This window comes from Heloderma suspectum, chromosome 5, assembly GCF_057233095.1.
Source record: "Heloderma suspectum isolate Gila_16-S chromosome 5, 16-S_ref, whole genome shotgun sequence".
Classification (NCBI taxonomy): Eukaryota; Metazoa; Chordata; class Lepidosauria; order Squamata; family Helodermatidae; genus Heloderma; species Heloderma suspectum.
The window spans coordinates 58,916,897-58,932,752 of NC_139462.1; the positions used below are offsets into that span (position 1 = coordinate 58,916,897).

At 42.1% G+C, this 15,856-nt stretch overlaps 1 protein-coding gene across 2 annotated transcripts in view; it reads right to left on the minus strand.

The window, feature by feature from the left end:
• LOC146343909 (uncharacterized) overlaps window positions 1–11,388 on the minus strand; it is a 23,790-nt gene extending 12,402 nt beyond the window's left edge. The window contains exons 1-3 of one of the 2 annotated variants that reach the window (XM_084856086.1): window positions 11,224–11,388; window positions 4,601–4,770; window positions 1,377–1,436 (exon numbers count right to left, since the gene is read on the minus strand). In XM_084856086.1, coding sequence (XP_084712212.1) covers window positions 1,377–1,436; window positions 4,601–4,765 — 225 coding nt within the window. In that variant the 5' untranslated portion in view covers window positions 4,766–4,770; window positions 11,224–11,388. Of the gene's footprint in view, window positions 1–1,376; window positions 1,437–4,600; window positions 4,771–11,100 lie in introns of both variants that reach the window. The other variant, XM_084856087.1, reaches the window with a different exon arrangement.
• Between the last annotated feature and the right edge of the window lie 4,468 nt (window positions 11,389–15,856).

Below are 15,856 nucleotides of genomic sequence, written 5' to 3' on the forward strand. Positions count from 1 at the left end.
AAACCTTCCATAGCTTTACTGGGAAAAGACACTGGACTAGATAACTAGATTAATGAGGGGCGGGGGGGCGCAGGGCTGCATACATTGGAAAGAGATCAGCTGACCCAGCCATTGGGTTGGTCTGTTCTATTTCTGAGTGAATGAAGGAACCACTCCAGGAAAGCACAATACTGCAGAATAGATAGCTTCACATTGCCCATCCAGTCCAGGTAGAGAAGGTGGTGGTGGACAAACTCAACAAAAAAGGTGCCCAGTTGGCACAATTCCTTAGCACATTCTAGGCCACCAGGACTACCAGGCTTATTCCTCCTGCAGCCACTTCACGGATCAGGTCAGCTGATCCAATGCAGGGGTAGGTAGCCTGGGGAAAATGTCACACTGTAAACTGCAGATATAAATGCTACATATACACTGGTGTTTCCCTTCAGTAGATGCTGAAAGTATGGATAATATATGTGCATTTTTAAGCACCCAAGTACGCATGTCTGGGAAACCCCAACCCGATCTCAAGTGTTTAATGACATAATAAAACAGGCTTCCCCAATCTGGTGCCTTCCAAATGTTTTAGACTACAATTCCCAGCATTCCTGACCATTGGCTATGCTAGGTGGGGCTGATGGGAGTTGAATTCCAAAACATTTGAAGGGCATCAGGTTGGGGAAAGCTTTGCTGAAACATGTGAATGCAGCAATTGTGTTTCCATGTCAGTGCATTGTAGGCACCAAGTCAAAACGTGTTAAGATATTTAATTTTTCCACATTTACATTTTTTAAAAATTGTGTCATTGCTTTTAAAAAATATCCTGCCATACAACAGTACTACTTTACTGCAATCCACCCATTTGCAGCAGCATGGAGATTGGGTAGGGAAGATTGGATGGATCTGGAGAGACAGTGAGGGAATTGGACTATTGCTGTTTGGACTGTCTCAGCTTTAGGCTGCAATCCTATACACATGTCCCAGCGAGTAAGTCGCATAAAACTCAATGCATGAGTTCTCAATAGTCCTGCATAGGATTGCACTGTGAATCTGCTGTAGAATTTTAGGCTCTGAGCCCCATGAGGTTATACACGTAATATATTGAATTAGATCTTAACTTAGTCTGCTTAGAGTAGACCCACTGAAATAAATGGAACAAGTTAAGTCATTACTAACTTAAGTCCCACTGATTTCAGTGGGTCTTCTCTAAACATGACTACATCTGTATCCAACCCATCGTTTATTTATATAGCTTGAGGGGTATGACTTTTATTGTAACATACCCAGATCCTTAGGATAGGGTCAGATTAAAAAAAAAATTAAGCATATTAAAATACATAGATAAAAATGTATTGTTTATAGAATATGTATTGTTTATATTAATAATAGAAACATACCAGAATTGGATTCTTTTTCTGAGAAGAAAATATAGCCATAACTCCAGGAATACCCATAAACTGAAAAACAAAAGGGGAGGAAGGCTTCAGTTAAAAACCATGCATGTAAAGCTATGCTATGGTTAATTTTAGCCTATAAAAAGAAGTCAAAATATTTAGCTTCACAAAGATCAAAACTAAGCAGAGCAGTAGAGGCTGGTGGCTCCAATGTCAGTGGGGCAGTGGAAGGTTTCAGTCGGCCCAGGTTTCAGTCGGAACCAGTCAGAACTCTAAAGAACCTATCCAAGGTGTGAAGCACCTTGAGTTCTGACTGGTTTTGACTGAACCCCAGATGTATTGCCCCACTGACATTGGAGTCACCATCCTCCACTGAATCAGAGACACTATCAAGATGTTTCATATTTCATAATTACACTATGAAAAGATTCTGGGCACCAAGCTGGGCAACCTCCTTTCATTGCAGTGGGTCCCATGTGATGCTTCAGTGCAGTGTCTTTGAAATGGATGCATGCTAGCTGTGCTTGATTAAAGCAGCTTCCAAGCCCCCAATTCCTGAACAAGACAGCAGGTCTATAAAGTACAGGCAATTGCTGGCCAACATTGTATTCCATAGTGAGCAAACAGACTTTAGTTCCTTAGGAATTCTGAGCTAATTTCAGAAAGGGGGATTTCGACAGCAGAGAGGGAATGAGATTGTTCTGCTAGCTATGAACTCTGGAGTCAATATTCTTGGTCAATTGCACAAGATGTTTTTTCATTATATATTTGTGGGAATTTAACTGATGCATGAGAATATTCCAGTAATCAGGTACAGTTCTCAAATCAATAGCCCACCATACCACAAGGGCACAGTGTGGGTTATGCATCTAAATGAGGTATTTGGGGCATGCACTTTTCAAAGTATAAGTTATGTCAGCTTCCATCCATTTCACCTCTAATATTAGCAACAAGCAGATGGAATCTGAGAGAAAAATATTTGTTTTGTTTATTGTATTTTTAATCCACTCAGTAACAAATGTTCTCTGGGCAGATTACAAATGGTTAAAAGAATAAAATTTAATATAATACAAGAGGATAACATGATACAAGGGCATTTTCAGGAAATGATTATATTGAAATAAGTCCTGCCACTCAATTACTTACGGTGAAATCCTGTGCATGTTTAGACAGGAAAAAGTCCTACAATTCCCAGCATGTCCCAGACAGCCATGCTGGCTGGAGCAAGCTGGGAGTTGCAAGACTTTTTTCTATCAAAACATGCATAGGATTGTGCCTTTAGTATGTTAGGTTACAACTAACATTTCCAGCTGCTTTTTGCTTTCAACATGGTTATTACAGCCCCCATGTGCCATCCAAACATAGTTTCCATAATAATATTACTAGAAGAAACTTGTAGCAGAATCAGAATAGTTGAGCTTTGCAGCCTAATTTCTTTTGGCAAACTTTATCTTCTTCCAGTTCTTCATGTCAGCCTGGAGAGTTTAGTCCATCCAAAAGTGGAGCTGCTACAAGTTCCACCCACCCTGCCAAATTTGCCCCACCACTCCATCTTTCCTCAGCTCCTCCTCCTTGGTCTATTCCAGCACAACCCACAGAAACCCTTCCAATCAGCCATAATACCTAAATGCAGCCTCCATGGTCAGAAACAGTATACTTCTGAATACCAGATATTGGAGGCAAGCAACATGTCCTGCCCTCATGTTCTGCTTGTAAGCATCCCATTGAGATTTGGCCAGTCTCTGCTGGAAACAGAATGCTGGGCTTGACTAAGATAAGCAACTAGCCCAAGACCATGAACCAAGGCCAAAGTGGGCTCGGAGATTCAAACACCAAACCACACAAATCAATTCCTTTTCAAATTAATTGACCCCGGAACATTAATTTCTCTCCTGCTGCCCGCAAGAAGGGGGAAAGAATTATCTACGCCTGTCCAGAGCTCTCCTTCTATGCAACCTGATCATCTGCTCCCCTGCCTCCGACGTAAGGACACAGGCCTCAGAAAGCAAAGGCAGCATGAGACTGAAATGAGAAGCTGCAACCACACAAATATATCTGCCAGCCCAATCTACCCTTACTACACTATCCCTCCAAGCTCCTAACACCTATCTGTCAGGCAGGCACTAGTGTTCTGACTTCTACTCTATGGGCAGGTAGGGAGCAAACCCTGCAAATTTTTTTTGCCCTCCAGTTCACTGAAGCATTGAAGCCTAAAAAGCAACAAACTGCTTGTGGCGATTCCACATGCACAGTGTGTGAATGATAAAGGTCTCTATATATGTACGGTGGCTGGTATGTATCTGGAATGACTGACAGGTGAGTGTGAGGAGGCGTTTGGCAGTGTGGGGGCAAGAATGATAGTTTGGCAAGTGGAAGAAAGGGGGAGTGGCTGAGTGAGAATGGATGAGAGCTTGTGCAGAAAAAGGTGGGGTGATTGTTTCTAGAGAGTCAGATTAATTGGGGAGTAAATTAGATTAGGTACAGTAAGAGAAGTCTGAGATGAGATTGGGAGATAAGAGTGTAGGACAGAGAGTGTGAGGGAGAGTGTGAGAGGTTGTTTTAAACTGAGAGATATTAGGAAGTTTATAGTATTGACTTATTTTAATTATCCCTGATATCCTTTCCTCATCCCAACCCAGTTCCTATTTTCTAACCCTGTTGTATTGAATAAACCTTCTTTGTTTTCCATTTTAAAAGACAAGTTTCCTTTTTCTTGTGATTAGTAAGGGTTTCGTGGAATAACCCGCATGTGCTGGCTGCTTGGTCTGTGCTACTAATAAAGAAAGAAAGCAGCTCAAAAAGGGTTATTGGTGGTAGCAATAAAGAGAGTGGTGAAGCGTTATAATACAAATAGGGTTGTGGGTGAGAGCCTAAAAATGGCAGTGTGCGGAGAGACACTGACCAAAGCACCTGACGACCAGGAGTAGGACTGTGAAGTGATTAAAAAAATGGTGCAGGTCCTTGCATTGCTATCCTGAGGGAGTGGAGAAATGACTGTGGCCAAATTTCTCTTTCATTAGGAATATGACTCAACACACTGTGAACTCTCTAAGGACCAAAGTGCATCCAATTCTACACCTTTTCACAACACAGTTGCCTGCTTGTAGAGTAAGAACAGCAAGTTTTCTAGCACAAACAGCAAGTTCCCCATCTAGCAAAAAACGCATTATATAAAACTGTATATCCCTATCCAGTAAGTGCAAAGAAGAGGGGGTTAAATAGCTTACCACTCCAGCCCAGAGGGGTATTCTGGATTTACTCAGTGCTGATTCCCTTCTGAAAGCACCATCCATTAATCCACTGATGATACAAATTGTAGCACAACTTATCTGGAAGAGCCCCAACACAACCATACTTTTCTGGTTGAAGATGAAGTATCTGTAGCGATCCATTCCAGCTAAAACACAAGTTAACAGATGCAAACGACAACACATTAGCACTTCAACAAGCATCATCTGACAAATTGTTCACATGCCATTCCATTGATAGTATGGAGGGATCTGCTACAGCATTAACATTTGGATTGGCTGCTTAAGTGGAGGTCTGAACATTTTTTATCCAGTATGAATGTGGTATGGAAATGTAGGCCAAAAGCTAGATGGGTGTTTTGTTTTGCTTTTTGCTTTTTTTTACGCTGACAGTTTAAAAGCTTAAAGACATCTCTACCTTTGATCTGGACACAGAAAACATGGAACTTTCCAATTAAAAACATATTGAAGTTTGTTGTTGTTGTTGTTCAGTCATGTCCGACTCCTCATGACCCCATGGGCCATAGCACGCCAGGCCTTCCTGTCCTGCGCTCTCTCCCGGAGCGTGCTCAAGTTCATATTCATTGCATCAGTGATGCTATCTAGCCATCTCATCCTCTGCCGTCCCCTTCTCCTTTTGCCTTCAGTCTTTCCCAGCATCAGGGTCTTTTCCAGAGAGTTTTCTATTTGCATTAGGTGGCCAAAATATTTGAGCTTCAGCTTCAGTATCTGTCCTTCCAATAAGCAGTCAGGGTTCATTTCCTTTAGGATGGACTGATCTGACCTCCTTGCAGTCCAGGGGACTCGTAAGAGTCTTCTCCAGCACCACAGTTCGAAAGCATCAATTCTTCGGCGCTCAGCCTTCCTTATAGTCCAGCTCTCACAGCCATACATTACTACTGGGAAAACCATAGCTTTGATTAGACGGACCTTTGTCGGCAAGGTGATGTCTCTGCTTCTTACTATGCTGTCTAGGTTTGCCATAGCTTTCCTCCCAAGGAGCAAGCATCTTTTAATTTCATGGCTACAGTCACCGTCTGCGGTGATCTTGGAGCCCAAGAAAATAAAATCTGTCACACCTTCCATTTTTCCCCTTCTATATGCCAGGAAGTGATGGGGCCAGATGCCATGATCTTCGTTTTTTTAATGTTGAGTTTCAAACCAGCTTTTGCACTCTCTTCTTTCACCCTCAACAAGAGGCTCTTTAGATCCTCTTCGCTTTCTGCCATTAGGGTGGTATCGTCTGCATATCAGAGGTTGTTGATAATTCTCCCTGCAATCTTAATTCTGACCTGTGATTCATCCAGCCCGGCGTTTCTCATGATATACTCTGCATATAAGTTAAATAAGCAGGGTGACAATATGCAGCCTTGTCGTACTCCTTTCCCAATTTTGAGCCAATCGGTTGTTCCATGTCTGGTTCTTACTGTTGCTTCTTGACCCTTGTACAGGTTTCTCAGGAGACAGGTAAGGTAGTCTGGTACTCCCATCACTTTAAGAATTTGCCACAGTTTGTTGTGATCCACACAATCAAAGGCTTTAGCGTAGTCAATGAAGCAGAAATAGACTTTTACTGGAATTCTCTTCCTTTCTCCATGATCCAGCGAATGTTCGTGATTTGATCTCTAGTTCCTCTGCCTCTTCGAAACCCAGCTTGTACTTCCGGTAGTTCTCGGTTCGCATACTGCTGAAGCCTAGCTTGTAGGATTTTGAACATCACCTTGCTGGCATGTGAAATGAGTGCAATTGTGCGGTAGTTTGAACAATCTTTGGCGTTGCCCTTCTTTGGAATTGGAATGTAAACTGACCTTTTCCAGTCTTGCGACCACTGTTGAGTGTTCCAAATGTGTTGGAATATTGAGTGCAGCACTTTAACAGCATCATCTTTTAGGATTTTAAATAGCTCAGCTGGAATACTGTCATCTCCGCCAGCTTTGTTGTTACTAATGTTTCCTAAGGCCCACTTGACTTCACTCTCGAGGATGTCTGGCTCAAGTTCAGTAAGCGCACTATCATGGCTATCAGGGACATTAAGATCTTTCCTGTATAGTTCTTCTGTGTATTCTTTCCACCTCTTCTTCATCTCATCTGCTTCTGTTAGGTCCCTGCCTTCTTTGTCCTTTATCATGCCCGTCTTTGCACAAAACGTTCCCTTGAGATCTCCGATTTTCTTGAAGAAATCTCTAGTCTTTCCCATTCTGTTGTTTTCCTCGATTTCTTTGCATTGTTCATTTAAGAAGGTCTTCTTGTCTCTCCTTGCTATTCTCTGGAACTCTACATTCAGTTGGATATATCTTCCCCTTTCTCCCTTGCTTTTCGCTTCCCTTCTTTCCTCAGCTACTTGTAAAGCCTCATCAGACAGCCACTTGGCTTTCTTGCATTTCTTTTTCTTTGGGATGGATTGAGTTGCTGCCTCCTGAACAATGTTACAGACCTCCGTCCATAGTTCCTCAGGCACTCTGTCTATCAGGTCTAATCCCTGAAATCTATTCCTCACCTCCACTGTATATTCATAAGGGATATGATTTAGGTCATACCTGAATGGTTTAGTGGTTTTCCCTACGTTCTTCAATTTAAGCCGAAATTTTGCAAGAAGCAGCTCATGATCTGAGCCACAGTCAGCTCCAGGTCTTGTTTTTACTGACTGTATAGAGCTTCTCCATCTTTGGCTGCAAAGGACATAATCAATCTGATTTCGATATTGACCATCTGGTGATGTCCATGTGTAGAGTCGTTTCTTGTGCTGTTGGAAAAGAGTGTTTGCTATGATCAGCGTGTTCTCTTGGCAAAACTCTATTAGCCTTTGTCCTGCTTCGTTTTGTACACCAAGGCCATGCCTGCCTGTTATCCCGGTGATTTCTTGACTTCCTACTTTAGCATTCCAATCCCCTATGATGGTCTTCATAGAACCGATCAACCTCAGCTTCTTCGGCATCAGTGGTTGGGGCATAGACTTCAATTACTGTGATGTTGAATGGTTTGCCTTGGATTCGTACTGAGATCATTCTATCATTTTTGAGATTGTACCCCAGTACTGCTTTTCCCACCCTCTTGTTGACTATGAGTGCTACTCCATTTCTTCTAAGGGATTCTTGCCCACAGTAGTAGATATGATGGTCACCTGAATTAAATTCGCCCATGCTTGTCCATTTTAGTTCGCTGATTCCCAAGATGTCGATGTTCAGTCTTGCCATCTCATGTTTGACCACCTCCAGCTTACCTTGATTCATTGATCTGACATTCCAGGTTCCTAAACAATATTGTTCTTTACAGCATCGGATTTTCTTTTCACCACCAGACACCACAGCTGAGTGTCCTTTCGGCTTTGGCCCAGGCGCTTCACTCTTTCTGGCGCTACTTGGAAATACCCTCTGCTCTTCCCCAGTAGTATATTGGACACCTTCCGACCTGAGGGGCTCATCTTCCGGCGTCATACCTAGGCAGTGATCCATTAAGGGGTATTGAAGTTTGCATGATGTTATATTGATTTGTTTTTGGTATCCATTCTTGTGTAAGTTGCCTTGAGGCTGCTTTTGTAAGCAGCACATTCATTTACTGAATGGATGGATGCAAACGCCAAAGAAATGTTGATTCATATGAATGTTTGCAGTTAATAAAAAACATTAGTAAAGAAAAATCCCAATGATGCAGATTCCCCCCTTAGCACTATTATTTATTTCCACTACCTGTAACAGATGGAAAATAAGCTTGTTGAGAGGGACTGCCAAACATTCCTACCATTTTGTGTTTGGTGAGGTGTGATGGTGAAGGAGGAGGGCAGAAGGGTCATGTAATACAGGGTCATACAGTGTTGATCAGTGGTAACAAGGTATCTTGGTATGTATTTTCTGCATTTTTAAAGGAAAAGATTACATAAGCATCCCACATTAGTACACTGGGGCAGTGCCAAGAATCTGTATAATTAAAACATGGCAGGGGCATGGGGGGGGGAGTTGTGTCGCTTCTCATTAATTATGTCACAGGTACTATCCTGGTGCCTATGATATATACACCATCACATTCTACACTGTCCTCACAATAAGTTGAATCCTGACTCAACTAAGCTGCACTCAGGGTGCCCTCCTATGCATGTTTAGATAGACAAGTCCTACAACTCCCAGCATTCCCCAGCTTACATGCTAGTTGGGGAATGCTGGGAATTGTAGGACTTTTTCTGTCTAAACATGTATAAGGCTGCACCCTTAAACTTGCATTTGAATTAATGTGAAAAGTTAGTAATGACTTAAGGCCCATTTATTTCAAGGGGACCTAGTACTGTTAACTTCATCTGTATGTAGCAAAATATTTGTGAGTCAATGGGAGGGATAAAATGCATTTCCCTAATAATTAGATTTGGTACTTCAGTGCAATCTTCAGTAAAGACCAACTTGACTTCCATGGAACAGCTTGGATACAAGTGAGCAAGAACTGCACTGTTAAAAGTTGTCTGTAAGCTAGGCCACTCACTGTCTTACACTGAGAACAAATGTTTGAAGAATACAAAAATACATTAGAGCAGTTATATTTTTATTGTATAGTTTTAGAGCACTATTTAGTTTGAGACAAAGAAAACACCAATATGTAGGTCTAGATCCTGACAGTCAGTTGCATTTAAAAGCAATAGGACTCAAGTCATGAGTCATGACTAACTTTTCACACTGATTTCAGCAGGGCCAACTTAGTCTGAATCCAACCTTATTTTAACAGAGACAGAAGCTGTGAGGGTATCATTATGGGAAAATGATGACTTATGCTTAGGGTCCTACCCTGGTTAGTTCTTTCCCTAACAACATCACCCTTACATGTGACAATCTTAATTGTCAGATCTTAAACATGTGACAAAGTTTAGAAACGGAGGTATTATTTCAGTGGATTTATTCCAGTTAACTAGTTGACCATTGTGGCTCAAAGGATCACTCATGAATTACAGTATGCAATCTGATTCCCCACAGTTTCTCCTCAGTGGTATAAAAGATGCACATATAGTTTAAAAAATAAAATAAGAAAACAGGCATAGAAGGTGGAGCTCCACAATGTAATTTGTGTACCAGTTAACCATTCTGTTCAAAAATCCTTGCTCTTTAAACTGTATTCTTTTTCCACATTTGTCCCCCTTCAACATGCCAATTTGTATTAGGGTTTGGGGCCTTGCTTCAAATAAATGTGCATTATAAAACACAATAGAAAGTGGGAGGGGGAGAAATCAACAAGCTGGAGAAAATGAAAGAGAATCTGTGAACAGCAAGGCCGTAACAGGAAAGAAATTGCTCCATTTGCCCTGTGATTGCTGAGATTGGGTCTCCCCCGTAGCTTTTGCCTTAAGTAACTCCTGTTGGAAATCAGCTTTGCAGCTGGAAGGTTAGAGAGCACTGGAGATGGCTGAAGATGTAGGAACTTGAGGTACAGATTCTCTTTGGAAAGCTCATGCAGGATAACATGTCTGCCTGCAGCCATGGAGAAGCACCTGTTTGCTTCCACTTATGCTGCACTTGTATCTTTGTAAATAAAGCAAATACTACAAGGCCACCCTAAGTCTCTACAGCAGACTTTTCCAACCTGGTGCCCTCCAGATATTTTGATCTTCAGCACCCAGGATCCCCCAGTTAGCTGGCTAAGGGATTCTGGGAGCTGTAGTTGAACACATCTGGAGAGAGCCAGGGTGGGGAAGGCTGCTCTAAACAAGTTCCCCCACCCAAAGGAAACTATAAGGTTTCTCAATTCTATACCACTTATCAGGGAATAAGCCCCATTTAATTCAATTGGACTTACTTCCATGTAGACATGTATAGGATTGCACTGTAAACCCTTTAGCATTGCCCTTGGCACTTCTCATCACCCAGGAGAGTAATTAACAGTTTGACTGAGGTAGAGTTATTTGTACTGAGGGAAGTAAGACGGTCTTGGCCCAGGATACCAGTGAGCTACTGGCACTGGAAAGTGAATCAGACCGTGACAAAGGGCAGCTCCAGACACCAGTAGGGAACACTGCATCTTGAGTGGTGGGAACAGCAGCAGCAGCTCTTTGGTCTTAAGTGCCAGGCGACAGGTGCCTACTGACCTTCTCTGTGCCCCAATAAAAGCTTTCAGAGCAGCCTTCCCCAGCCTGGTGCCCTTCAGATATTTCAGACTCCAACTCCCATCAGCCCCAGTCAGCTTGGCCAATGGTCAAGAATCCTGGGAGTTGTAATCCAAAATATCTAGTGGGCAACCAGGTCAGGGAAGGCTGGAGAATTCAGCAGTCACAGACCATGACACATTGTCTATGGAGTGTGGAAAGGTAAAAAGCTCAGGTAAAAGGAAGTAGTGTAGGTGAAGGGGAGAAAGGTTAATGAAGCAAGCGGGGCGGGGGGAGAGGACTTTAAGCATTTCATGCTGGAAAAGCAGGCTGAAAGAGAGAACGGCCCTTTCGGCCTCAGGTACACAACACCTGCTCACTCATGGGCAAGTTATCAAAGCAAAGGTGGAGGACAAATACTCACTGGCACCTTCAATCCTCTCTCCAGGAGAGAAGGGACAATGAACAGGAAGTGGGAGACAGGCAGCACCTGCAGGCAGCACAGCCACAGAGAAAGAGAAACACCCTCGGCTGGAGGAACACTTACCTCAGCCAGGCAACTTTGCCAGACTCCCCTTGCCTAGGCCCACAGCAGGTGCACTGGGGTAGGAATGAGTCACCCGGGGGCTGCCTCCGCTCTGCTAACCCCATTAGTTTCTCACTGCATTCTGAAGCAGGGCTTGTCCGGCCCCTGTGTTGTCTCAGCCAGCCCATCCCTCTGCAGGTGGCACCTTCCTTGTTGCCTCCCCACCTTGGAGTTTAACCCCGTCCGTTCCACACTGCAGCACTAAGTACCGATTCCACACTGCAGCACTAAGTACCGATTCCCCATACAAGCAGAGCAGCTTTCATCTGTTATGAGGTACTTGGAAGTTCTCCCATAATGGGCGCATTTAAACAAAAAGTTAGGTCTCCATGCTTAAAGTTTCCTGCCAGCTATTAGCTATTTATCCAATCAAATGGCAGCTACGGAGTGAAATGTTACTTATCAGGGCTTACCAAGATGGATACTAGATTCTGAAAATTTACATGTGGAAAAGGGGCTTTAAATTTTTTTTAAAGCTGTCTTGTGGGTGCTTCCTAAGCTTCCGGTGATGGCTTAACTTTTGAGATTAATATTTTAGAAGTTTGAGCCAGAAATACATACTTTTTCTCCATTCGAATAATTTGTACCATTATGGGTTTCCCATCAAAGTTCTGGGGTGCCCTGAGGCAATGCTTGGACTTAGCGGAGGAGTGTCCAAGTGTTGTCATGAGATTCCACTGATACTCAAGGAGTGTCATTCCACTGATTTGCCTCCACAGGGGCTAAGAAGGCTAGGTGATGGTCAGAAGAAGAGACTGCAGTTTGAGAGAGACTGAGAAAGACACAGAATGCCGGGTTTGGACACCAGGTGAGGGTGCTTGTTGTCTCCCTAGAGGTCTGATGTGGAGCAGTGGACTTTGGCGGGCTGTTGGGAGTGTTTAAGCTGTGCCTCTACTTCTGCAATCAGCCCCTTGTGCGCTGCAGAAGTAAATGCAAATATTACAAAATCCCAATAAACCTTCAGCAACCTCCTTCCAAAGGAAACCAGGCCTGACTAATTGCTGTGCCCCTGGAAGGTCTCATTGCTTGGATAAGGAGGGTGAGTGCGACAGTTGACAGTCGTCTCTTTGCAAGTGAGAATAAAGATACGAAAGGGGAAAGGCGGTATCCCTGAATGCACTGGCTTTGATAGGCACTACTTTATTTCAGCTTTCAAGCTATACCAAATGCTTCAGTCACAAACACATTGAAATACATCACTGTATTTGAGTAATTCCTAGTCTCAGTTGCTGTGGAACTTGTGCTACCCAAAATTGGCATGAGTGATCCAAAGTTGTGCATACCTGGGATTTGAAACAGTCACTGCTGTCTGTGTACATTTTGGGTTAGGATTAGCCCTGTCTCAGTTTTAAACCTATCACACAAGCATCCTGAGTTCTTGATCTTTCTAAGATACAGGGACAAACACATCATAGTAACCTCTCCACCTCTATTCAGTACCCATTAAATCCCAACAAACGTTTACAGTCCAAATTATGATAAATAAGTTCATTCAAGACATTAAGGGCACAATCCTATGCATGTTTAGACAGAAAAAAAGTCCTACAATTCCCAGCATTCCCCATCCAGCCATAGGATTGCACTTGAAGATTTAAGATTAACCCTTAAGAGGTGCTGTGAAGACAGGAAAGCTTCTCAGATGTTAGAATGCATGTCCTATAATAAATAGTATTTTTCAAGCATCTACACCAGTAGATGCTATCCTTCCCTCTTCTCCAAAATCAGAGAAAATATGAAACAGGAGAGACAATAGGATGGACTGAAGGGAAAAGGGGGAACGTTTGATTAAAACACAGCATGAATATGAACGTTTTAAGCTGCAGCCCTGTGCAGATTTATCAGGAAGTAAGCACCATTGAACACAGTGGGGCTTTGTTTGAGTAAACATGCATAAGATTGCACTAAGGAGTTATTTTGAAGGTGGATAGAGATGAAGTGCCGCAACAGAAGGAAGACAGGTTTTAATGTGAAAATGAGAACCAGGAAGGGAGTGATATCATGGTATATATGGTTTTGCGTGTAGTAGAATAATCACACAAGTTTACCACAGGCTGGAGTCTGCATCACTCCATTTCAACCTACCTAACATGGCAGTTTCATGGGTAAATGCTCTGTGCCCCCATCATGCATGTCAACCTAATTGTTTGGGCAGGTATGGTGGGGTTATAACAAGATTGTTACTTCAAATCAATTATTTTTCCTTGTGTTAGCTTAGATGGACACAATCCGGGCTTTTGCTCAATCTCAGTCTATGTCTTCACGCTGAAAGAGAGGTGTGATAAATAAAATGATAAAGGTGGAAAAGAGAAAAGAACCTGATTATCAAAGCGTTCTCTATTTGGTTTCACATTCGTTAATGAATAGTTATGCACAGAACTTATAGGGCTAAGATCCAGGAATTGGGGGTGTGGGGAAGGTATTTAACTCTTTCCTTTGAGCCAGTTTGTCTGCTCAAAATCACCATTGTCGTCTTCTTTCCCTCTGCTCAACAGGAAGCTGCATGCAGCTATTTATATGGATTTTAAGAAGGGAGAGGAAGACATAATTATATTACAAAATGATGTGTAGCTCTGCTCCTAGTAGCTAAACATAACTTTAAAAAGAACAGATAGCTAAAGCATGCCAAACCTTTGTTTTCAATCAAGTGGCTCTTTTGCTTCCTACCAATGCAGGGCTGGCATCAAGGGGAGGCATGGTTGGGCACCTGCTCGGGGCCCATGCCTTGGCAGGGACACATTGACAAGAGTCCCTTGGACTTGCTCCTCCTTTTCACCACTGCAACGTGCTTGTTCACCTGCCTCTCGCTCTGGTCCAGACAAGGTGTTGGTGAGAAGGACGAACAGCAGATGTCACTGCCTACTTGGCCACTGACTCTGTCAAGCAACCAAGTGGAAGCAATGATGGGAACGAAGAAGAGCAGTAGCAGCATGTGAAAATGGTGGTGGAAAGGTAGCGAGGAGGCCTGTTGAGGGTGCCTTGCCCAAGGACCTTCAAAAACCTGGACCCAGCATTGAATTAATGGCAGTGCTTGTTTGGCCGGACACAAAGAATGACATTAATCCAATATTTAATCTCAGAAGCAACTTAAAATGGAACAAAATGTTTTCAGAGGCAAATAGCTTCATTCATGTAATGGTTTATTTTTTATAACTCAATGTAAAGCAAGTAAACTTTTGCCCCAGAAACATCTTCCCTACTTCCTCATACATGTTTTCAATATATACTTAAAAAACCATCATCATTCATAAACAGAAAGTGCACCTTTCATTCATGTAAACGTTTCTTTACAGTTAGCCAGTTTTAGAAATTGTAAGCAAAACCTATGGATGTCAATAAGGCTCGTCATTCTAGTAAAACACCTATTGTATGTCATCAAGTACTGAATACATGTCAAATATTGTGGAATTGTCTGTAAATAAGTCTCTTACACACCACAAAATACAATCTCATCTGAGGGTAAAGGGGTCATCTCACCAAGCCAAGTAGAAACAACTGGATTCATTTAACAAAAAAAAAAAAAAGGAAAAAAGCGGGAAAATGCTTTTTGCAAGAAGCTTAAAAGTCAGCCACAGGTATTTTGAAACCAAGTTTAGTTACAATATGAATCTTTCACAGAGAATACAGGGAGAAACAAACAATGAATAGAATACACATTTTAAAAGTGATAGACTCCTAGTTAGGATTCTAAATGGAATGACTTAAAACTACAAATTGTGATAACCCTTTTGCAGGATTGTAGATATTAGCTAAACATTCAATTTCAGATGCAGAACCACCTTTGAAAATGCAGAGATTTCAATATGGCGGCTAAGTAAAAGTGGCAGCTTTGTCCCTTTTTGTATATATTTCTGTAACATATATGGGAATGCACATAGTGTCATTTCCGTAGTTTGAGGTAAAGGAATTTGCAAACTTTTAAGTACATTCTGAACAAAACAGAAGTGGATTTATATAAGTATATTAGTGTAACATCCTATTTTACATTGAATAATTCAAATCAATGGAAATGTGCATTCCAAAAATTTAATCATGAACATAGGCTTGTATTTTGAGAAAGGATGCACAGATTAAATTCCATAGTCTCCTTTGCATTTGCTTGTTGCACATTACAAAGTAATCTTGATAGCTTGCCACCACAGGTTGGTTTGTTGTGCACTCCTTCTTGCAAGCACACTTCAACTTGAGATATGGATCTCAAGGCAATAGACTCATTTCTCAAAGTTGTAATTACTTCAGTCCCCATGACAGAGCAGCCAAAAAAATATCTCAGCTGATTGCCCTCAACTATGGCCGTCGTGGTAGCAACTGACTGTGAATGTAGTTGTAATATGATCAATGTCCATTTATATATTTCAGTAAGAAATTTCTCTACATTGAACCCTGATCACATCTCGTGAATGCATAGAATCTTCCCAAAGCTTCAGATTTATCCCTTCTTATGGCTTCAGTCATTCGGTTTTTCCAAAGGTTATCCAGGATTTATGTAGACCAATTACTAGGGATGTATGAGAAATTCGTTTCAGTTCATTTTGATCAGGATTTACCCAGTTTACACGATCTGGACCAGACATAGGTGCAATCTGTGGCTGAAGTC